The sequence below is a fragment of the Lacerta agilis genome, chromosome 4, assembly GCF_009819535.1.
Source record: "Lacerta agilis isolate rLacAgi1 chromosome 4, rLacAgi1.pri, whole genome shotgun sequence".
In the NCBI taxonomy this organism is placed as follows: domain Eukaryota; kingdom Metazoa; phylum Chordata; class Lepidosauria; order Squamata; family Lacertidae; genus Lacerta; species Lacerta agilis.
In genome coordinates, this window is record NC_046315.1 from 44,574,389 (window position 1) to 44,598,412 (window position 24,024).

The 24,024-nt window shown below is 41.1% G+C and overlaps 1 protein-coding gene across 1 annotated transcript; it reads right to left on the reverse strand.

Moving 5' to 3' along the window:
- Window positions 1-3,702: 3,702 nt before the first annotated feature.
- Window positions 3,703-23,569, reverse strand: LIPI (lipase I). The gene is given in 11 exon segments (XM_033146838.1): window positions 3,703-5,082; window positions 10,674-10,847; window positions 11,671-11,782; window positions 13,011-13,106; window positions 13,986-14,153; window positions 17,031-17,120; window positions 18,359-18,460; window positions 19,540-19,648; window positions 20,890-21,266; window positions 23,183-23,264; window positions 23,267-23,569. Coding segments are annotated over 11 exon segments (1,422 nt in total). The 5' UTR covers window positions 23,303-23,569; the 3' UTR covers window positions 3,703-5,006.
- Between the last annotated feature and the right edge of the window lie 455 nt (window positions 23,570-24,024).

The following is a 24,024-nucleotide window of genomic DNA, read 5'->3' on the forward strand; positions in this document are numbered from 1 at the left end:
GTATATTTGGGGGCAGGGACCTTCCCTCCCCTGTGCATTGTGTGAACTTTCTTATTGTCTTCTTTTAACTGTTCTCTGAGGCGTTTGGTACTAAATACAAAGAATAAAACACACTTACGTTTTGTTCCCAAGAACATCCTTCCCTGGATTAAAAGACCAATGCCATATAAGCCACTTTGGATCAGACCACAGGCCTCTCTAGCCCAGCATTCTGCTCCCACTGGCCATCTAAACACCCTGCAAATCCTATACACAATAGCACTTGGTATTCAGAGGTATAATATGACCATTATGACAAGTAGCTTCGATAGCCTTATCCTCCACCGACCTGTCTCCTTTCAAAGCCATTTAATCTGGTGGGCATCACCACATCTTGTGGTAGTAAATCCCTTCACTGTGTGAAGAAATACTTCCTAAGAAGAAGAGGAGTCCTGCTGAAGTGGAGGGTCAGCAGGGTTTCATGGAAAGGAGAGGCGTAGGAAGGGAGCAGGGGTGCTGCGCCCTGGATGTCATCGCTGAGGGGGGTGACATTTGGCACACCGCACGCCCGTGACTCCCCCATGCCTACCCTGAGCCATCAATGTGCAGGGTGTGTGTGACAAAATATCCTGCACCGGGTACCACCTGACCTTGCTACGCCACTGAGGGAAAGAAGTCTTTTTGTGTGAGTGGAAGTCTATTCCCTTTGCAGACAGATGCAGTTGGATGTCACTTGATATAATCTTGTTCTCACAGTGGTCAACTAGATGTGAATGGGAAACCCACAGGTAGGATCTGAGGGTGACAGCACTGTCTCCACTTGTGATTTCCAGCAACTGCTATACTGTAGAGGTAACCTTCCTTCAACAGTGAATGTAGAACTCCCTCTTGCTTTTCCTGAATCTTCCATCATTCAGCTTCATTAGATACTGGTTCTAGTATTATGAGAGAGGAAGAAGATATTCTATCAAATTTTGCCACACCCTGCATAATTTTGTGGACCTTTATTATGTCCCCTCCCTCCTTTCATGTTTATTTTGATCATTATTCCTTCTGTTTCCAATGGTGGCCAACCAGAAGCATCTGGGAGCTCATGAATATAGCATGGAGGCAGTGATCACTCCCTGCTGTTTAGCTCCAGTTAACCATCTCCTTAAATATCAAATTCTATTTTAAAAAAGAAGGTGCACTCATGTCTCAAAGAAGTGAGGCCATTGATCCAACTTGTTGTAACCAAAGACAGAATAGATCAAACCACTCAGACATCAAGTGGTGTTGTTGTTTTTTTTAAGAACCCATTAAAGTTTACAAGTATTGCTTTAGAGCAGGCATAGGCAAACTCAGCCCTCCAAATGTTTTGAGATTACAGTTCCCATCATCCCTGACCACTGGTTCTGTTTGCTAGGGATGATGGGAGTTGTAGTCTCAAAACATATCAAGGGCCGAGTTTGCCTATGCCTGCTTTAGAGAATGCTCATAATGAAAGTCATGTTCGAGCAGAATTTCCAGTGCTATATTTTAAACAGCTCTGTGACTGTTTCGAATGGTACTGTCTGACACATAGGAGAGGAGACCTCTCCTCTTATCAGGTAAGACTTCTCCCATGACTGTGAAGCTTACACAGGAATCTTTCTAAAGGGTTAAAAGGGCAGTGACAGTCCTGAAAGGCACCAGCTGCCTGCTCCCTGGCTCACATCCCTATATATACTGAGGATTGAATCCAAAAGGTGAATCTCAATTAGTGAGAGTGGTGAAAATAAAGCAGCAGACAGAGTCTAGTTGATAGTGAGCCACCTATTAAGGTGCCTGATCATAGTAACTGTTGATGTTAGGCATAGGGTGTTTTTTTACCCGCTGTGGGTTAAGCCACAGAGCCTAGGGCTTGCTGATCAGAAGGTCAACGGTTCGAATCCCCACGATGGGCTGAGGTCCCATTGCTCAGTCCTAGCTCCTGCCCACTTAGCAGTTTGAAAGCACGTCAAAAGTGCAAGTAGATACCGCTCTGGCGGGAAGGTAAGCGGTGTTTCTGTGCACTGCTCTGGTTCACCAGAAGCGGCTTAATCATGCTGACCACATGACCCGGAAGCTGTACGCCAGCTTCCTCAGCCAGTAACGCGAGATGAGCGCCGCAACCCCAGAGTTGTCCACGACTGGACCTAATGGTCAGGGGTCCCTTTACCTTTACCTTTACAGCCTTTTAATGAACACAGACAGTGTGGATCCTAATTTCCCACATGGCTATGTCTCACCTCCCTTTCTGGACTCAATGCTAGTACGTTTTGACTCTTTGGGAAATAAATTCTGGTTCATGTGCTGTGTGCAGCAAAATGAGCTATGACCTGGTGTGATACAGTCATGCCAGACAGTTTACTATGCACCACTCCTTGAAATGAAGAGTGTGGGAGCATAATTATCCTAATATATTCCATGTTATGCTGAATTCCCTTTCAACACTCATCATCCAAAGAATGAGCTTCATTCATAACTGTTGTGAAACTTTTTGTTCTCTTTTCACTGTAACAAAACATAGATTTGTCTAAGACTATATTTTGATTCTTTTTTTAAAAATTGAGGGTGAGGGGGAGATTTTGGCATAATAAATTTACTTGCAATAATATTGTCATATATGTCGCTTTCCACTTCCCTTGTAAAATGTTAAATATAAATCACTGCCACAATCTTCCCAAGCCCTTTAGCATATGGAAGCAGAACAGGTTTAAGTACTTTTCTGCAAATAAGTGCTAATGAGGTCTCTTTGTTATTGCTGCAACAAACTAGCTACAGATTCTACATTTACTCCTGGGATATACTGTCTTCAGATGAGCAAACACCTTCCATTATGGCTTAAATGGAACTAAATTTCATTTTTTTAAAAATCAATTAAGAATTAGGGCTGCTGCCAAATTCCAGTTTTGCTCCAGATAGGGTTGAGGTTTTTGCTCCTAAGCTTTTTGGTCTGGAATTTCAGCGAAGATGGGACAAATTCCAAGTGCTGGTCACACTTCCATTTAGCTCTGCTCCTGGGCTATGCATTGTGATTCTACCTGCCTCTGAATAGATAAGAAAGCCAAATCTTCATCGTTCAAAACCCACACCATATTCTGCAGATGAGGGCTGCATACAATATTGCAACAGCAACAAAAGGTTGCCCATAGGAAGCCTGTTGCCACAGCAACACTCTATAAGCACACTTCCCACATTATCATAGCTAAGTAGCATTAAGATGCCACAAGACTAAAGTGAGCATATGTAAGACACACAGCCCAACATACAAATTTATTGCTCATATCATTGCTCTCCTCCTGATCACACCCACCAACCATTACAGAGGCTCTGGTCACATCACCACCATATGTTTAATGGTCATATCAATATCATATCTTTAAAGCATTTTTCTACCACTTTAAACAGCCATGGCTTCCCCAAAACTGTGATTTGTTTAGGGTGCTGAGAGTTGTTTGGGATGCCCCTATTCCCCTTACAGAGCTACGATTTCCAGAGTTCCCTGTGAAGAGGAATTCATTATTAAACCACTCTGGGAATGGTAGCTCGGGGGGGGGGGTGAACGGACATGAGTCTCTTAACAACTTTCAACACCTTAAACAAACTACAACTCCCAAAATTCCACATTCCTGAAAGAAAGGTACTTCATGTGCGCTTCATTAAAGGTTCCCAAGAGAAATGTATTCTGTATCACATTTTAAGTAGCAACTTGCACACCACTTGAAATAAACAAATCTTTATTAAATGTACATTGAAATAATAATGTTCACATGCTGAAGAATATATGAGTCCCTGTTAGATGCCTGTTTAGGAACTGCAGACATGGCTAACTGGAACCTACAGGCTAGTCTAGGGGAGGGGAACTTCAGGCCTCTCTCTCCCTGGCCATTAGGACTCCCTGCAGGACACATTCCCTCTTCCCAGACCACGCTTTTTACTGGCCTTGTGCTGTACCCTCCTCTTGTCTGTGGCCGTCAGGTTGAAAAAGGTTTCCTATCCTTGAACAGTGGACATATCCTCCAGCTGGGTGAAAACCCAGAGTCTATGGCTGGCATGTGCACTGGCACCTAGGGGAGAGGGTTAGCTCATGCATTCCACATAGCACCTTTATGCATTCCGTATCTATGGGTTTCAAACACCTGAAAGGGGCTAAACTTTTGCTCCTTTGTCTAGTTTTAATCATTTCTAATATCCCAAAGTAGCAACTTGATCCATTTTATAGTCTCAGTTTAGCTGGCCTTTGTGAGGCTGTGGGCTCCAATGTGCGCAACGTGGTCCTCTCCACCAACAAGGCCTTTTCCAATAATGCACAGACCCAAAGAATAACCTCAGCGATCTTATCTTCCTGATTTCTAGCACTACCACATTTGTTCTTAAAAGCAGTTACATTTGTCTAACATACAGTCAAAGAATCATAGAATTGTAGAGCTGGAAGTGACCACGAGGGTCATGTAGTCCAACCCCTTGCAATGCTGGAATCTTTTGCTCAACGTGAGACTTGAACCCACAACCCTGAGATTAAAAGTCTCATCCTCTACCGATATGAAATTTATTGTGGGGAAAAGGGGGAATCCATTCAATGTTAGCCATACTCAGAAAACACCCACTGAAATTCACGGAAAGGTGCATTAATTTCAGTGGATCCACCCTGAGCAGAACTTAGCTGGATACAACCGAATGTTTTCATATGCTTTGCTATGCACATAGGGATGAAATTATAATTTCAATGGGACATCAGCAGCACTGTGTGCAAGACAGTAGTCTAAGTCTACACAGAATATGATTCACAGTATCGATTTTCCTCTTGTTAATTAGAAATTGATTGCTGGTAGCATACACATATTTATGCATCAAAAATATTTGATTTTCTTGCAGCAGTTCTCTGATCCTTAATCTGAGTCATAATCTTTGAAAGTTCAACCTTCTTGAAGGGAGTAAGTTTAGCTCTATGCCACTTCTTTGTTCTGTCTGTGCTTTATGCACGCAGGCGGGTTTGAAAGATGCTATTGTTTCACACTTCAATATCAATGGCATGGAATAGGTCTGAAGGTCATTTCAATATTTTCCAGCAGAACAAAATCGTACCTACATAGCTGAATCCTGTAGAGAGAAAAGTGAGGTAATATATTATCAATAGAAAGACTACCTATTCTGTTTTGTTTTGAAGATGCTTTTGAAAAATGCACTGCTCTTCACCCATACAACTACTATACCATAACTAAATTGGAAGATGTCTTCATTCCAGCCCCAGAAAGGCAAGAAAACACCCTATTCCATGTATTTGGGGGGGGGGGGTGACACATAACTGCTAGGCACTGTGTTTGACCTCTGGAAAAAAAATTGTTTGCCAAATTCAGATCTTCCTCTTTGTTCAGTCTCACATTGGTACCACTGTACTCCATCTTGAACTGCACTACTGAGTTCAACCTCTTTCTTCCTCTTTCTTAATTGCAACCTTTCCTCAGACTGCTTTTCTATCTTTAGCAGTTGTCCACCTTTTGCACCACAGGCCCCCTATTTGCAAAATTGCCACCTTCAAATTCTCTAATAGGATGCAGCTCCTATCTATTCCCCTTCTGCTTCCCCTTTCCATACTATGCCACACAGAGACCTGCTAGAAGATTATATAGTGCATGCTCACTTGCCTATTTAAAGCACTTTTACATATAATGTATGTGGTATTAGGAGGCTCTTAATCCTGCAAACTACTTAGAAGCCATCTGGGCTTCAAAAATCTTTATCTGAGCCTTCTTTTATTCTTCTAATTAAAGGTGTCAGTTCTCAGGGATACCTGTTGGTTCAAAGTCTCAAATGATCCCCCATGTGTTCAAACTGAGCTTCTGAGTGGTCACTGGAAGGTCAGTCAGCATGCAAAATGACAGTGCAATTCCATGTATCCACCCCCATGTTCTACCATGATTTTTAAGATCACCTGGGAATGTTCTCCTAAACACACCACCAATGGGCCAAATCAAGATGACAAGGATGTACAGGGAGGAGTCATTTTATATATCAATTTTTACATAATGCTTCACCTGCACTGTACAATTAGAAAGTTGATCCACACTACTATTTTTTGAGGTGTTGATAGTCAGCTCAAATATTTCCCACCAATATTTGCATAGCAAAGTGTGCTAGGTGAAACGCCTCTTCCACAAAGCACGCACAAAAAGGAGTCATGTGACCTGACGGCCCTTTCCTCAAGGCTATTTTTCCAGGTATGTTGTGGTGAGTGAGGGAGGTTGTGTTAGCTCTTCCTCTAGTGCCCTTCCGCTTTGTACTTGATACTGTTGGCAGATCACAAATTAATATAATTTTTGGAGCATTATTCTTTCATGCCTGTGCAATTCCTTATCTATTTTTGTTCTAATTTAATTAACATTTAGAGCTTGGTTAAGTACTGTTGTTTTTAACATATCTCTGAGTGTTTATGCAATTACAGTAATGATGAATAACTACAGAAGCCATATGTGTGTGTTCACATCAATTTCACATATTTTACCCAACTGCAAGACGCAATTATGCAATTACAGCCTATGATTGTGTAATAAGGAACTTTGTGCAATGTAATAATTCAATTGTCATTCCAGCCAGACTTGCATAATTGTATATGAGCAACAATAACAAAACACACACACAATACAAAGCACATAATATACTGATAAATAAGTTCACCTGCTGTCCATACGAAGCATATACAGAACTAAAACCTTAGTGGTCACAATCCAATGCATTGGCTATGCACACTTAAGTGTCACTGAAATGAATGGAATTTAGGTATGTCTAATTCTCTGCTTGGGGATTGGAATGCTAAAGTAGGGAGTCAAGAGATAAAAGGAACAACTGGCAAGTTTGGCCTTGGAGTTCAAAATGAAGCAGGGCAAAGGCTAATAGAGTTCTGTCAAGAGAACAAGCTGGTCATCACAAACACTCTTTTCCAACAACACAAGAGACGACTCTACACATGGACATCACCAGATGGGCAACATCGAAATCAGATTGATTATATTCTCTGCAGCCAAAGATGGAGAAGCTCTATACACTCAGCAAAAACAAGACCTGGAGCTGACTGTGGCTCAGATCATCAGCTTCTTATAGCAAAATTCCAGCTTAAACTGAAGAAAGTAGGAAAAACCACTGGGCCAGTAAGATACAATCTAAATCAAATTCCTTATGAATACACAGTTGAAGTGAAGAACAGGTTTAAGGATTTAGATTTGGTGGATAGAGTGCCTGAAGAACTGTGGATGGAGGCTCGTAACATTATACAGGAGACAGCAACGAAAACCATCCCAATGAAAAAGAAATGCAAGAAAGCAAAGTGGCTGTCCAATGAGGCCTTACAAATAGCGGGGGAGAGAAGGCAAGCAAAATGCGAGGGAGATCGTGAAAGATACAGGAAATTGAATGCAGATTTCCAAAGAATAGCAAGGAGAGACAAGAGGGCCTTTCTAAACGAGCAATGCAAAGAAATAGAGGAAAATAACAGAATGGGGAAAACCAGAGATTTGTTCAAGAAAATTGGAGATATGAAAGGAAGATTTCGTACAAAGATTACAACAATTAAGGACAAAAGTGGAAAGGACCTAACAGAAGCAGAAGACATCAAGAAGAGGTGGCAAGAATACACAGAGGAATTATACCAGAAAGATATGGAGGTCTCATACACCCCAGGTAATGTGGTTGCTGACCTTGAGCCAGACATCCTGGAGAGTGAAGTCAAATGGGCCTTAGAAAGCCTGGCTAACAACAAGGCCAGTGGAAGTGATGATATTCCAGCTGAACTATTTAAAATTTTAAAAGATGATGCTGTTAAGGTGCTACACTCAATATGCCAGCAAGTTTGGAAAACTCAGCAGTGGCCAGAGGATTGGAGAAGATCAGTCTACATCCCAATCCCAAAGAAGGGCAGTGCCAAAGAATGCTCCAACTACCGCACAATTGCACTCATTTCACACACTAGCAAGGTTATGCTTAAAATTCTACAAGGCAGGCTTAAGCAGTATGTGGACCGAGAACTCCCAGAAGTGCAAGCTGGATTTCGAAGGGGCAGAGGAACCAGAGACCAAATTGCAAACATGCGCTGGATTATGGAGAAAGCTAGAGAGTTCCAGAAAAACATCTACTTCTGCTTCATTGACTACACAAAAGCATTTGACTGTGTCGACCACAACAAACTATGGCAAGTTCTTAAAGAAATGGGAGTGCCGGATCACCTCATTTGTCTCCTGAGAAATCTCTATGTGGGACAAGAAGCTACAGTTAGAACTGGATATGGAACAACTGATTGGTTCAAAATTGGGAAAGGAGTACGACAAGGCTGTGTATTGTCACCCTGCTTATTTAACTTATATGCAGAATTCATCATGCGAAAGGCTGGACTGGATGAATCCCAAACCGGAATTAAGATTGCCGGAAAAAATATCAACAACCTCAGATATGCTGATGACACTACCTTGATGGCAGAAAGTGAGGAGGAATTAAAGAACCTTTTAATGAGGGTGAAAGAGGAGAGCGCAAAATATGGTCTGAAGCTCAACATCAAAAAAACTAAGATCATGGCCACTGGTCCCATCACCTCCTGGCAAATAGAAGGGGAAGAAATGGAGGCAGTGAGAGATTTCACTTTTTTGGGTTCCACGATCACTGCAGATGGTGACAGCAGTCACGAAATTAGAAGACGCCTGCTTCTTGGGAGAAAAGCAATGACAAACCTAGACAGCATCTTAAAAAGCAAAGACATCACCTTGCTGACAAAGGTCCGTATGGTTAAAGCTATGGTTTTCCCAGTAGTAATGTACGGAAGTGAGAGCTGGACCATAAAGAAGGCTGATCGCTGAAGAATTGATGCTTTTGAATTATGGTGCTGGAGGAGACTCTTGAGAGTCCCATGGACTGCAAGAAGATCAAACCTATCCATTCTCAAAGAAATCAGCCCTGAGTGCTCACTAGAAGGACAGATCCTGAAGTTGAGGCTCCAGTACTTTGGCCACCTCATGAGAAGAGAAGACTCCCTGGAAAAGACCCTGATGTTGGGAAAGATGGAGGGCACAAGGAGAAGGGGACGACAGAGGATGAGATGGTTGGACAGTGTTCTCGAAGCTACTAACATGAGTTTGGCCAAACTGCGAGAGGCAGTGAAGGATAGGCGTGCCTGGCATGCTCTGGTCCATGGGGTCACGAAGAGTCGGACACGACTGAACGACTGAACAACAACAAATTCTCTGCTGGATTGTGGCCAATGAATTAATGCCTGAAGCAAGTAATAGTTAGGACTAAAGGAAGTCTAGTGGAGCATACAAAATGCTGCACAGAATGCAAAGGCTAAGGAAATTATTTTCCAAGCAGTCACAGCTCCCCCTACCATGACCTGAGCCTGGCTGTCAGGATTAGAACGAAACCCTGGCCCAAGACAGCATTAACAAATACAATCTTCCCTTTTTGTATTATTTATCCCACCATACTGTAAAAGGATTTGTGGTTGGTTTGGATGATGCCAGTAGGTCCCAAACAAGCCTGTGATGCAGTATTTGTGAGATGGGGGTCGCAGTAGACTGGGAACCTGCTGAACTGGTCAAACCAGACTCTTTGTAAGCTAATGACCCCAGCTAGGGCCAGCTAAGCACCCTGATTAGAATCTAAAAGAGCAGACCATGTTGCTATGAAGACAACTGACAGGTGATGTTCTTCAGGAGGGAGTAGGCATCTTTCCCCAGCCCCTCACTTGGTTCCAGCAACATCATATTGTAAGTAGGAGAACAATACCAGAGTTAGTGTGCAGGTTTGGCTGGAAACAGGAGAGAAGGACTTGACTTCCTTGCTGTGATGAATGAGCCCTTCGATACTGTGTTCTACTTCAATATATGTGCAAATAAAACCAGATATCCAGATATCCACTAACCTTCATTCCATGGAAACAGAACCCCAGGTGAGTGCTGGAACCTCTAGAGTCCCTCACTACTCAGAGATGGGGGTGCATGCAGCAATACTTTCACTGACCACTTGCAGAGTCTTCAGCTCGGTGTTGCAGCTCAACTGCCTGTTATGCATGTGCACATACTACTCTGGTGGCATGGGGCCTATTCATTTCAATACTATTCTCATACTACCTAACCACCCTCTACTGCAGGGCTTAAGAACCTGTGGCTCTCAGGGTGCTGCTGGACTACAACTCCCATCATCCCTGACCATAGGCCATCCTGGCAGGGGCTCATGGGATTTGGAGTCCAATAACATAACATCTGGATGGCTGCAGGTTCCTTGCCATTGTTCTACAGCACCCCCTACTCCATGCTGTTATTGAGCAGAATACCTTGATGGGCTGCTCAGCTATCTTTTTTTGAAATGTCTGCTCCAGGTCCAATCAGGTTAAAGTCACGTTCTCCTATTGCCATGGTACAACATGCTCCCAATAAATTATTCCCTGGCCCATTTGTATATAATTTCTCTATCTTTCGGTCATCTCCTGATCCTCTTAAGAACTATGTGCTAAAGAGCATTATAAAAGCAAGAATTCTGCTGCTGAAATCAAAGTTAGATCTCATACAAACTGCTACGGTCCTTTGCTTATAAGATTGGCATTATTAATAGTCATGTTAAGGACTATACATAAAAAGATGTCCACACAGAGGCTTCCAAATAAGGCAATCAATGCAAGTTTTGTTAAGTTGCAAGAAAAACCATATGCTTACCTTTGGGGATCTGAAAGAGATTTTAATCTCATTTGGAGGACCCTAAGCTTGTACTTGGGGCCTATTGCATTCCTTGTAGAAAATGTCAAGGCTATTTTGGATACTTTGTCGAAATCCACATGAAATCCAGCAAGCAAATGGGCTTGTCTATATTGGTGAAATGCAGCTGCACCGCTAAGGAGATATCAGGACACATTATTAGTTCAACACCTATTCTACGTCTTTACAACTTGTGGCTCTGCAAACCAAACACAGCCTGCCACTCATGTCTGCCATCTGATAATCCTTGCTTCTTCTTGCAATCCCAGGCAGGCAGCAAAAATAGCCAGTCTTCAAAACAGGAAGTGAGCCTGGCCTGAGTGGTGGTGAAGAAAGAAATTTAAAATAGAGGGGCATCAGCAGATGGGGGAAATGTCAAGCATCCTGTATATTCATTCTCAACTACGCATCCTTTCTCATCCACACATAATCAATAAGAGAAAAACACCAGTTATGTTCTTGGTGTTCCTTATATGCCTGATATTATTTCCTAGCTTTAAACCTGCCATATTTAACTTGTTGGAACCAAGCCAGATGGCAAACTCATCAACACTGATGCATAGCTGTCAACCCTCCCTGCTGTTCCCCACTGCTATATACATAGCTGTCAACCCTCCCTGCTGTTTCCCAATGCTATAATAAGGGAATTTTCCCCCAAAAAAGGGAAAGGTTGACAGCTATGCAATGAGACATGCTTATTTTCCATTGGGCCAGCACCTTTGCCATTGCATCACACTGATTAAAAGAGAAAACAGACACAACTATTTGTATTTTGCAATGTTTATATATATATATATATATATATATATATATATATATATATATCTGCTAACTGGCACTTCATTCCAAATGCAATTTACTGAGAAGTAAGTATCACTTATCTCAATGGGACTTAGTTAGGAATACTTATGGCTGAAGCAACTTCTATAAAGAAAATATCAACTAAAATAAGACCTACCTATTTATTTTGGATTCCGTTGTATTTCCAGCATCATCTGTTATTTTGATGTTTATGAAACCTCTCCTACTATTTCTGTTCCAGGTAAGAATATCCACAGAGTAATGATACACTGAAGGGAGAGGAGGAATGAAAGGTAAATTAATGCAATAAAATATTGTGCTCAGCAAAAAATAACATTGGCTGCCCTTCCCCAAGTGGTGCTATGGCCAAGGATTTCAGTTTGAGAGCACTCTTGAGACTTGTGATCTCTTTGCATATTTGTAAAGGAAACATACACTGCAAACATAGCATACTAGTGTCCGGTAGCAGGCATCCAAACCACTGATCTTGCCTTCAATTCCCAGAGAGCAACATGAACTTCTACAACCCCCAGGCTGCATCCAGTTCAGTCAGAGTTCAAAATCATCTGTTCTGTACCTAGCTCCCCATCTCCAAACTGTCCCTCCATCAGATTCTGATGGGTGGAAAAAAATTCAGACTATTAAGTGTCATTAAAATCCCTTTGTTGTGTAGACACCAATCAAGTTTGCCAAGAGAAAAAAAAGATAACAATAGGTCCATACTAACTGAGAAAAAAACCCAAATGTTTGAAGCATTGTATTGTTGTAATATTGTATTACAGAATGTAGGTCTAATATCTGTGATCTTAATACTATCAAAGGTACTTAATACTAAGTTAGATGGTTTTAAAATGCTGGTATTCAACTCATGATGTGGTGGTGTTTTATGCTTACTATGCATTACAGTTTATTGCAAATGGGTGCCATTGCCATTCTAAGAGAACAAGGGAGAAGTTTGTGGCGAGCTTTGGCACCTCTTTTTCTAGAAAAATAGCACTGGTCATATGTACAAGTAAAACTGTGGTGATGATACTGTAATCCCCCTAATCCCTGTTTCAGACTTCACGTAGCATGCAAGGATTGGCTGACACACATCAAATTCTCAAATTTAAAAACCCACAGAAATGTGAGCATCTGAAAATCACATTGACATACAAATCATGATGCAATGCATTGGAGGAAGCACCTAGCTAACTTGCTTCTCTTACTTTTTAATTCTTAAATTAATATTTTTTTTTCTGATTGTCCAATGCAAATCCAGCTGAATCTCATTTCCAGCTCATTTGTCATCTTTTACCAGGTGCCCAGATAATTTCCTGTTTTCAGCGTTTCCCCCTTCCTACACATAGATCTTCTGAGCATAAACAATACAGCAACAGAGAACGAAGTTTAATCAAGAGTGTACAATGCTATCTGTACAGCAAAAAGCGGTTTGTTCATAATGTTATTAGATAATGAAAACTGGAGAAAGGGTACAGAGAATGGTTAATCACTTACTGCAGAATGGGTCTTTGTCTGAAGTGTCAAAGTAAGCTCTTGTCACAGGAGGGTTCTTTTCAATTAAACGGTCCTTCCACTTATCAGCATAATAACCTGAAATTTAAATTGGAATGTGTTCAGCAGAAAATTAACAAACAAAGGAAAGATAAAAATCATGAAGATTGGGTTTTTTTCTTATATAACGTTATGGGAAATCAAAACTAACATCAGCTCATAAGAACTTAGAGTCAAGTAATACACGCTGAGTTCTATTACAGTCAGTGGGTTTATGCACAGGAAAATGGATTACACTTTGGCTCCTTTGTCACTCCAGCTATAATATAATATATATGTGCATTCCTTTCTGTCTTATGTCACTATTAGTCATCTTACTTTGCTGATTTACTAAGCTTGTGGCCCATGCAGATGATGGTGTGGTGAAGAAGAGATACTCAGAGAGTAGCCACAATTGCCCTCAGAACAGTTGGATTAGTTGGCTTAACTCAGGCATAGGCAAACTCTGCCCTCCAGATGTTTTGGGACTACAACTCCCATCATCCCTAGGTAACAGGACCAGTGGTCAGGGATGATGGGAGTTGTAGTCTCAAAACATCTGGAGGGCTGAGTTTGCCTATGCTTGGCTTAACCGCTTTTCTTTTGTCTTTTGCAAACCATAAGGACAAGACCACCACCCCCCCAAAAACAAGTCAGATTCAGAAGGTAACTTAAAACCTATTTGGAAGACATCAACAGTAATTCCTGGTTCATGTGTAACAGGAAGTACAGTTACTTCCTGGTTTGATTCCTTGGTTTGCACCAGAAGCGAAGCAAAAGCAAAGGGGTGCTGGGCAGGTGTATGAAATACATGCATATAACTGGTTAATTAAGCTAATGTTTAATTATCTGTGCACAGCCAGTATCTTCATTATTACACAACCAGGAAATTATCCATAACATTCTATTTCCACTTGCAGGGTAATTAATAGCTCTTACCCAAAACTGGACATGGGAGCGGCTGAAAAGCTTCACAGTGAACGCATTTTCCATTCCTATAATTTACGTATGAGTCACAAGGGTATCCAGTTACATTACAATTCTGTTTCAAGGATGCCATGTACAAGAAAACAGATCTCTGATGATCACATTTTAAATACTGAGTGCCTTAGAGAAAGTGTTACAAAAGAAACAATGAAGCAATACAATGTTAGTTTTATAAAAGCATTACTAATATTATTAAGCAACAACATTTCAAGTCCAACTAATATTTTCCTTTTATAGATTATCAACAGTTATTTTTTTGTGGGGGAATGCAGGCGTACACATACCCCTAAACATTTTGTAAATCTTTGTACTTTTGTCCATTGTATTTATTTTCCCCAATTTGAACTATAAAATGGTGATTTTCTTGAGGGGGGGAAAGCACTGATTATCAGTGTAAGACTAGGTTGTCATCTAAGCATATATAAAAGCTTGCCAAATCAATGTGAATCTTACCCAAAAAAAGGCTGCCTGTTGAATAGTGGTGGCACATGTACTGAACATTATTATGTTTTAAAGTGGCAAGTTTGACTTTTGCATCATTTTATGTTTTCCTACAATCAGTTCTTTCACAGATTCCCATCATGGGACACAATAGCCAACTCAAAAGAAGCTCTGTGTTTTCTATAGCAAGTCTCATCCCTAGTTTATATTCTGATCCATAGGGATAACCACCACTGAGAATATGTGATAGTGATGCAAGGAGGAGGCCAGTGGTCCCAGGGTTCCATACAGAAAGGCAAGGATCAGCACCTTGAAGAGAGACCAAGATTTCAAGACCACAAAGAGTGACCTTGCAGCTGAGGCAAAACATGCAAGTTGCCTCAGCAGTATCTTGAAGAAGGTGGAGGATTCCTTGGACTGCAAGAGGCTCAACTGAGCTCTTCTAGTGTCATGAACTGGCAGGACAACAGGAAGGAGGAAGAGGAGCCTGGGGAGGGGTGAAGCCATGACTGCGACCCACCGGGGCAAGCCAGGGATTGGAAAGGAGAGGTCGAGTTTGCAGAAAGTACACATGAGATGACAGAGGATGGCAAGGAGATGGGGATCAGTGTACAGGGACCAGAAGAGCAGGATTCGCCATCAAAGCCAGAGAAGCCACTGTCTTCACAAACAAGACAGGTTTTGGAGCACAGGGAGAAGTGGGAGATATGCTTTTGGAGGCTGAGGCAGGCCAGGGCCCACAGCCCAGGTGCGGCTCATTAGCTCTGTGAGGAGGTGTGTGATTCCTCAGCTGGAGTAGCCTCAGAACAGGTGAGGGTCACATGCCCTGACAAGCCCAGATGCTGCAACTAACATGCAAGGGATAAAAAGGGAAGCAAAGCTGACTGTGTCTGTTCAACTGTCTATGTTGATGGAGCTTGCTTTGGATGCTGTAGGACTTCTACAGGACTGTGCTTTGGGTTTGACTCTGGATTGTGTTTCTGGACTGAGCTTATGTGGCTTGCCCCCCCCCCCCCCGGACTATGTTTCCTGACAGCTGAACTTTGGATTTGACATACTGTATATGCTAGAGGGAATTGCTGCCAGGTAGGCTGGGGATCCAGGACATCTAGGTCCTGTGACTTCAAGCTGTAAGGACATCTCCTCAAGGCTCTCCTCTGAGGTATGTGTGGACCAGTCATTGGTGGTTCAGGGGTGATGTGAGCTATGGTGCCCATGGCTTCATATGGGCCCATGGCTCCTCCTTGGGACTGCCATCACTGGAAGACTTTTCATCTGGAGATTCCTAGCCTGGTGCCATCCCTCTCTATTCTTTCTCCCCTTCAGTTATGAACAGTTTTCATAGCAGATATCTGCACTTGTAAGAGAACATGCAATAATGTTGTGAACATGACATTCCATTCTCATGCTTTCAGCAGTAAGCAGCTATTCCATCTGTATTGCTTGTGCAGGTTTTCTTATCATGTCTTTGCTGAAGCCCTGGCAGATGTTATGGAAATTTCTGATTCCCTGAATAAGTGCAATGCAGGTATTTCTTCAGTTATAACTGATTGCTGCTCTCTTGTAACTAGACTTATTGTGATTCAGCCTACTTCAGCCACACTGGCATTTTGGAATATAATTTTACCAATGCACAATGTTGTAAACATATGGTGTTCATAAATGATAATGTGACATTTCTGAGGTTGTATCAGATCCTTCTGCTTGAGAAAGGCATCTGCATGTACAATGAAACTTCACCATCCACTCCTCTGCAGCCCCCTGTGCACCCTCATAATCTGCTCCAGAGGCTTGGGGAGATTCTCTGTAACAAATTTGGGGGGGTATGCAGAAATGGGAGCAAAGGAAGGGGAACTGTCATTGTGTGAGTGGAATGCTGTTTGCCCAAGCATTCCACACACACACAACAGCCCTGAGTGTTCAAAGCACTTCACATCTATGATCTCACTAACCCTTGCAATGATAGTTAACTTGTAGAGGCAGTTATACTACAAATTTATTTAGAACAGGATAACCCATGAAAGCTTTGAAATAAATTTAAGCAAAATTATTCAAGTTGGAAGGGACTCCAAGGGCCATCTAAGTCAAACCCCAGAAATGCAGGAATCCTTGCCATCCCTGGGTGGGCTCGAACCACCAACCTTCTGGTTAACAGCCAGACACACTGGCCCATTGCACCACAGAAATCACACGCTTTAACTCAGCTTCAGAACCCAACAAATTTCATTTTCTAGTATCACACAGTACATAATTACAGTACAATGCATAGAAAAGACTGTAAATTTTCTTTTCCCTCCATAGGAGAAAACCTTAATTAGAAGTAGCAGTCCCATCTCAAGGTGAAACCTCTATATTAAAATTGGTGCACAGTCTTTTCGCTTCAAAAGGGTGCATGTAAAGAATATCAGTCAGGAGGACCATTCCAACATCCTGCCAGGAAATATTTATTTAATGATGCTAATATATTTGCCAGTTGATTTGTGAAAATCCAGTTGACTTCAGACCATAACCCTTCCTGATGTTTTTATCTATTAGAATTGATTTATCTGTATTTACCACTGAATATTGTTTTGGGGCATCCAGGTTGATCTGTTCCTCCATTTGGGTAGAAATCGATGTTTCCCAAAGGCTCCCTGTAGCCCAAAGCTGAGAAAAATAAAACACATTAGTGAAGAAAAATACAGATGTCATTTCACAATAAATGATAACACTTTTCTCACGCATTTGTCAGAATGTTCAAAATGACATACTTACAAAGATAACAACAACCAATGAGATTATATTATGGAAATGTAATGGATGCACAGAAGTTGAGGGTGAGGAGGGATGTTCCTGCAGGCTCAGAAAAACTGGAACCAAGACACTTCCCAGGCTTCAGTGACACATAACTAAGTGACAAGTGTGTGACAAATATGTGAACGATGCTTTGGCTAGAACATCCTACAGGTATCTTGCTTGCATGGGGTGAGTAGATGGGTTATAAATTGGCCAAGGCTGGTCATGTTTTCCCTGGAATAGCAGATGGCCCTTTCCTCTGGCAAACATAATGACCTGCCAGATGCCATTATTGGCCGAGCCCTGATAAATTCTAAGATTGTTCAGGGAACCAGACATAAAGCACGGAAGGCTCTCCTCACGGAACCAAACTTGGCAGTGAGGCCGATTCCTTTTCAGCACTAGGTGAAGCCCTTTTTATTTCCAAGCTTTTAAAATGCTGTGTTTCATACAAATTTTTAGACTGTAATCCTATGCACAGACACACTTGGAACTATCAGCCATTCTGGAGGGGTTTTATCTGAACAATCTAGCATGAAAAATATTACATTTTTTTTTTTTTTAAATTTAAGAAGAGGCACGACTTCCTGTGAGTTGAAAGCGGGTTCCTCCACCACCAAAACCCACTGGGGATACTTACAGAAATTGGTTAATTGCACTGGCCAGGAACAAATGAACAGTGCAAGTACTTCTGCCAGAATGAATTGAGTTTGAACTACAGCGGTACCCCGGGTTACGTACTTAATCCATTCCGGGTAACAGTATGTAACTCGAACAGTTAATTCCGAAAAAACCGCAAAAAACGCCCTGCGCATGTGCAAATTGCACACGCGTCAGGTTGCGCTTCCGGGTTAGTGGAGTTCGTAACCCGAAAAATACGCAACCCGAAGCGTACGTAACCCGAGGTACAACTGTAGTGTGTATTAAAGACCAGCCAGTAGTATTGCTTCAAAAGAATACAAAAACTTTTTTGTTTTGTTTTGTGGTTATGTATAAGCCTTTCGGAACACTTGAAATACCGGTAGTTATTTTTCTCCCAGCAAACCAGATTAGGGGTGCGGGGAATCACTCTCCATTAGGATAATGGAAATCCAAAATGGTATAATTACCATCAATATCAGTATGAATAACATCAACAAATTGAGCATCAGTGTGATCCAATCTTTCACTGGGCAGCTTTCCTGTAAATGATGGCCCTGCTGGGTCAAGACCTGGTATGAAAAATGAAATTTTTAGCTTATTATAATAGGAATTGTATACACACATACACACATACATATGTATGTACATACGTATCTGCAAATAGTATCTGAGTGGAAGCACACCACAGCAGGATAAAACACACAAGTATATAGTCAACAAGCTTCCTCCCAACTGTTAAGCTTCATCAGTACAAAAATAATATAACAGTAATATAAAACACACCCACTATTAAACAAATGAGCTTTCTTTCCAATTTGCCCATTCTCCTGCCAAAGGAAATGAAGGATGCAGGTCAGGATTATCAGAGAGAATGTAAGCCCACTGATTGCAGCAATCACTTTCACTGAAGAGTCACAACAGTTGAATTCAAGGTAACTAAAGAATACTTAACGCTTTGTAAATTCTGGCCCAACTATTTGGGATTAAAGTGGTAAACTCTTGTTTCATATCCCTGAACATCTTTGCGTTCATGATGTGTTTGCTAAAGGTCCGTGTTGACTGAGATTTCTTTAAACAACAGCTGACCTCCACTGGTTCTACTTTGAAAACCAAGGAAGGGCGTCACCAGAAGCTGCCTTTTCATTGTTTAAGTCAGAAGCTGCCAACTTCGAATAATAATAATAATAATAATAATAATAATAATAATAATCAGACTGTTTAGTTGCTTGTTCTAAGCAGCTCCAAGCAGCTTTCACAAAACATTTATAAACATAAACTTACATTATAGTTTTAGAATATAATGCAGAACACCACAAAAGCCAGATGTTGTAGATTACAGGTCCACAACATCCCTGACCGTTGGTCATGCTGGCTGTACCTGGTGGAAATTGCACCGCAAAACATATAAAGGGCACCATGTTGGCTGCCTTTGGTGTAAACTGTATCTTTTAGAAGGTGGTCAAATTTCAGCTATGTGCATGACTATGGTCAACTCACTTAAACCCACCCCAGACATTGTACCTTAAGTTAGGTGACTAAGCCAGCTTGACTTTGTTTGCTTTCTATGACAAATTCAATCTTTCAGCACAGGGAAACAAGAATGAGAATAGAGAATAAAACACCAGAATGTCCAGTTTTTAACACTTACCTGTAATTCTGCGAATTTTGCCATTGTATGCCTTCCCAACAAATCCAGCTATATGAGCCCCAAGGCTTACTCCAATCATATATACAGAGTCAAGAGACGCTCCATTTGCCTGTCAGTAAATATGTATGGATAGAAGGTTATAGGAATGTGAACCATAGAGGGCAAATCAGCTTTTGTTCTTCCTTCTTAAATAGCCATGTTCCAGCTTTGGAAGTCCAAATGCTTTTCAAAAGGAGATGAGTTGAGACATGGAACAGTTTCTCTAGCAACTTCAAAAGGAAGTTCTCTGTAACAGATAATTAATGTATTTGTTGCCTCTTTAACAATACAAAAATGCTATATATTTATTACTAGGCAATATATACCCACATTGACTATATTTATGGTTATTTCTACATAGCATAAGCAACCATTTTCTTCAGTGCAGTAAAGCAAGGGGAACAAGGAGACTATGACCACATTCACACCATATATTTAAAGCACTTTGATACCACTTTAAACAGCCATGGCTTCCACCAATTAATTATGGTAGCTGTAGCTTGTTAAGGAGGCTGAGTTGTTAGGAAACAGAGGTACAATTTTCAGAGGGGTTTAACAGTCAGTTCCTTTTCCTGGGGAACTAGCTCTGTATTGTTTACAATTTCCATTAACAAGCAGTGGCTTTCTGGGATTTCAGGCAGAAGTCTTTCCTTGCCCTAGCTGGACATGCTAAAGATTGAACTTGAGGCCTTTGTATGTCAAGCTCTTCCAACGAGCTACAGCCTGTCCAGGTTTGATTATTTTTTTGTGATTGTAGACCCATCAAAATGTGGGAGAGTACAAGAAAGTTCAGTGTTGCACACGGTAGCAAGTTCAGCAGCATGCTTTAGCAGGAGTTTGGAGCCACTGCGTCATCAAACATGAAAGCAGCCACTGCTAGTTTGCTGTGGCTGATGTGCCTCAGCTCTAAGGGCTACTTCACAAATTTTCATTTTTCCTAGAGGGAAAGAAATTTCATGTTATGAAAAAGGGTGAAAGCTATGCAGATCATGCACAGACTTTTTTTTTTTTTACTGCATTTACAAATCCTGGGAAAGTATGATTGGCCATGGGTCTGTGGCACATATACACTGTGCTATTATTGCAGTGTTAGTCTGCATGCGAGTTCACACATTTTTCACACAAAAATATTTTCCATATACACAAAAGCATAATGTGAACAGCAAAGCAAACAGTGAAAGGTCATACATCTCATTACACCCTTATACCAGGTACATTTAACAAGAACTAACTAAGGTCTTTGTCACCCTTATAAGACAGTATACTGTATTAGATAGAGGTAAGAAGGCTGTTGTGCCATGGCTTCCTTACCAGCATTTGGTCAATAAGATTGTTCAAAATTCCTACTACTGCCTTGGCATTGTTAACAGCACTGGGATAATACACAGTCGTGGCACCCCGATTCCAGTCTACCGTTATAACATTGCTGTCTTCTTTTTTAAGCAGAAGCTCTTTAATTTCATCAATCCATACTGGTGGGGAACCTGTAAGTCTGTAACCATGAATAATAATAATAGTTTGCTTGGTCAGATTTAGATGTGTAGAAGCCGTTAGATTGTTTTCATTGAGAATCTCTGCACAGTTTTGGTTTCTCCGTGTGTGCAAAAGCAGTTGCACTTTTACATCTGTACCAATCACAGCATTGGCTATGTTAAGATCAGTAAATTTAGGGCATTCTTGTCCTGTATCTGAAAGATAAAAGAAGTGAGAAATAAAACACTTGATCAGTTAAGACAATTATTTTTAAAACCACAATTTACCTCACCGACCTATGAAGCAAATTGTACAGGGAAGCTTACTTCATTACTATCCTGTTTCAGCTTCCCGACAAACCTGTAAAGGAGCTTGGCCTCATATAATTGCAGAATTGGAAGAGGCCTTGAGGGTCATTTAGTCCAATCCTCCTGCAATACACGTATCTCAACACGTAGTTCCCCATCCAATTTGAAACCATACTAGACCCTGCTTAGCTTTGTAAATGTGCTAGTGGTTTATTGCTGCATCAGAATCAGCAATTTACCCAAGGTCACCCAGCAAACATCATAGCTCACATGAGAAAGGATTTGAACCTGAGCTAGCTGGTCCAAGTCTGCTCTGTTAATACAACACTGCATCTCATTAAACAAGCCATATTTTGCAAATGTTTCATTGAGTTTTACCATTATGACAAGCTTACATTTTCTTCATCTATTGTACCTAAAAATGCATTCAAATTACTGTCGTTCAAACAAGCTCTATCACAAAGAATGAAAATTCCACCGTCCCTAACCTGTGTTAGTCCTTTTAATATAATGTGTGCATTTTTACAGTTAGAATGGTTGCTTTTAATACCTTTCTGCCATAATGTCAAAGATAATGCCTGCAGGCTGAAAATACCTACAATGTAACTGCTACAATATACAAATGCATTGGACACATACAACTTGAATATGTTAAATGTAACACAGCAAACATAAACTGTTCCACAGCGTCAGTCAACATCAATGCAAAATCTCACATTGATCTTCTGTCATTTTGTGTGTCTGAGACACCCATATCTTCGTACAGATATAATTTATGATCTGTCTGAATGTGAGAAGTAAGTAACTTTTTTAAAATAATCACATGCTTAGCTTTCTGTTCTAGGTTTGTTTGTCTGTTTCCAGCCTTTTTCCCCAGACTCAGGGCAGATAAAAAACACAGATAAAATAGAAAAAGCTAAAAAATATATTAAGATAATCATTAAAAAGCAATTAAACGCTAATCAAATTAAAATAATATTTAAAAATGTATTAAAAATACAAAAGCAACAATGATAAAAACATCACAGCACTAATACTTTTCTTCAAAACAGTTCCTAAAGGCCTGTTTGAATAAAAAGGTCTTCACCTGCCAGTGGAAGGACAAGAAGGAGGCAGCCAGTCTAACTTCTCTGGAAAGGGAGTTCCAAATCAGGGAGCAGCCACTGAGAAGGCCCTCTCCGGTCCCCACCAAGCATGCCTGTGAGAGTGGCAGGACCGAGAGAAGGGCTTTTCCTGAAGATCTCAGGGCCTGGGCAGGTTCATATGAGAGAATAGTTTATTGAGAGTAAGTCCCATTGCATGCAGTGGAACTTATTTTTGAATAAGCATGCTCTGAAGAATCAAGGTCTTAGATGTTTAAATTGTATGAAAGAGCTTTCTACTGAGTCAGACCACTGGTCCATCCAGCCTAGTGGTGTCTTTTCTGACCACAGCTTTCTAGCCTTTTAACTGTAGGCGCCAAGGATTGATTCTGGAAACATTTGCATGCAACGCACATACTCTTATCACTGAGCCAGTCCTCTATACTATACACTATATTCAGTGGTAGAGCTACACTATTACATCTCAGCAAGGGATTAATTTTTTTTCTGCTCTCTCTTGCCACACAAGGTCAATCTAGCTGCATTTTTTGTCCAGAGGTCAAATACACCTTTATTTGTTTTACAACGAAAGAATGACCTTTGTACTGTTTGTGAAGGAGTCACATTAATCTGACAGGCACTGAGAATCATGACTCACACAATACTGTCTGAAATTCTGAAATGTATGCTTCGTTTCCTTACAGCAAAAATACATGAGGAACTTGTAATTGGTTATCTTACCTGCTCTCACACACCAAGCCACGAAACAGGTGAAGACACATAATCCCAACACTGGTGGTCTTTGAAAAGCAGCGTGTAACCACCACATTTCAGGAGGGTGTTGCTTTCTCCTTTTAACATGCTGCCGTTTGCTTCAGTATTCAGTTAAGAGTCACTGATAAAATGGGTGTGGTGTGCAGAAGGAAGTACCTGACAGAGTGAAACCCAACCTTTATGCTTTTGCAATCTGTTGACTCCTCCTTTCCAACTAACTTAAGTAGGCAGTTTCTGTTCCTTTTAAACTCTCTTGGACTTCTTGGAACCTTGTTTTACAGGACTCTGTATCTTGATAGCAGATACTTGATGTAGAATGCAAGAGGCAACATTGCAGGTTCAGTGGGATGTAGAAGGGATTACTGTACTTCCAAGTGATCTGCTTAAAGGGCGTTCAGCCTAACCTGTTTGCAGAAAGATTAGACAACACTAGTGATTTAATGTGTATTCATCCTGATTTGTTTGTGGGGAGATCAGACAGATGTGTTGGGCAACAGTTCTCCCATGCTTTCCAGTACATTTTCCCACCATCTTCCTCACTGGAAGAAGTCCAGTCTTTTGAGGATGCAGGTTTCTTGTCCAAGAGGTTCAAATCAGTTTTAATTGCACAGCCTGAATTTGCCAGAATGTGACCAAGTCCTTGTCTGTTCCATACACTGAAAACAGCATCATGCCAATTTAAACAGCATTGGCTTCTAAAGATTTCTGGGAACTATAGTTTGTTAAAGATGTTGAGAGTTGTTAGGAGACCCTTGCCCCCCCCCCCGAGCTACAATTCCGACAGTTCCCTGAGATTGCTAAAGCACTCT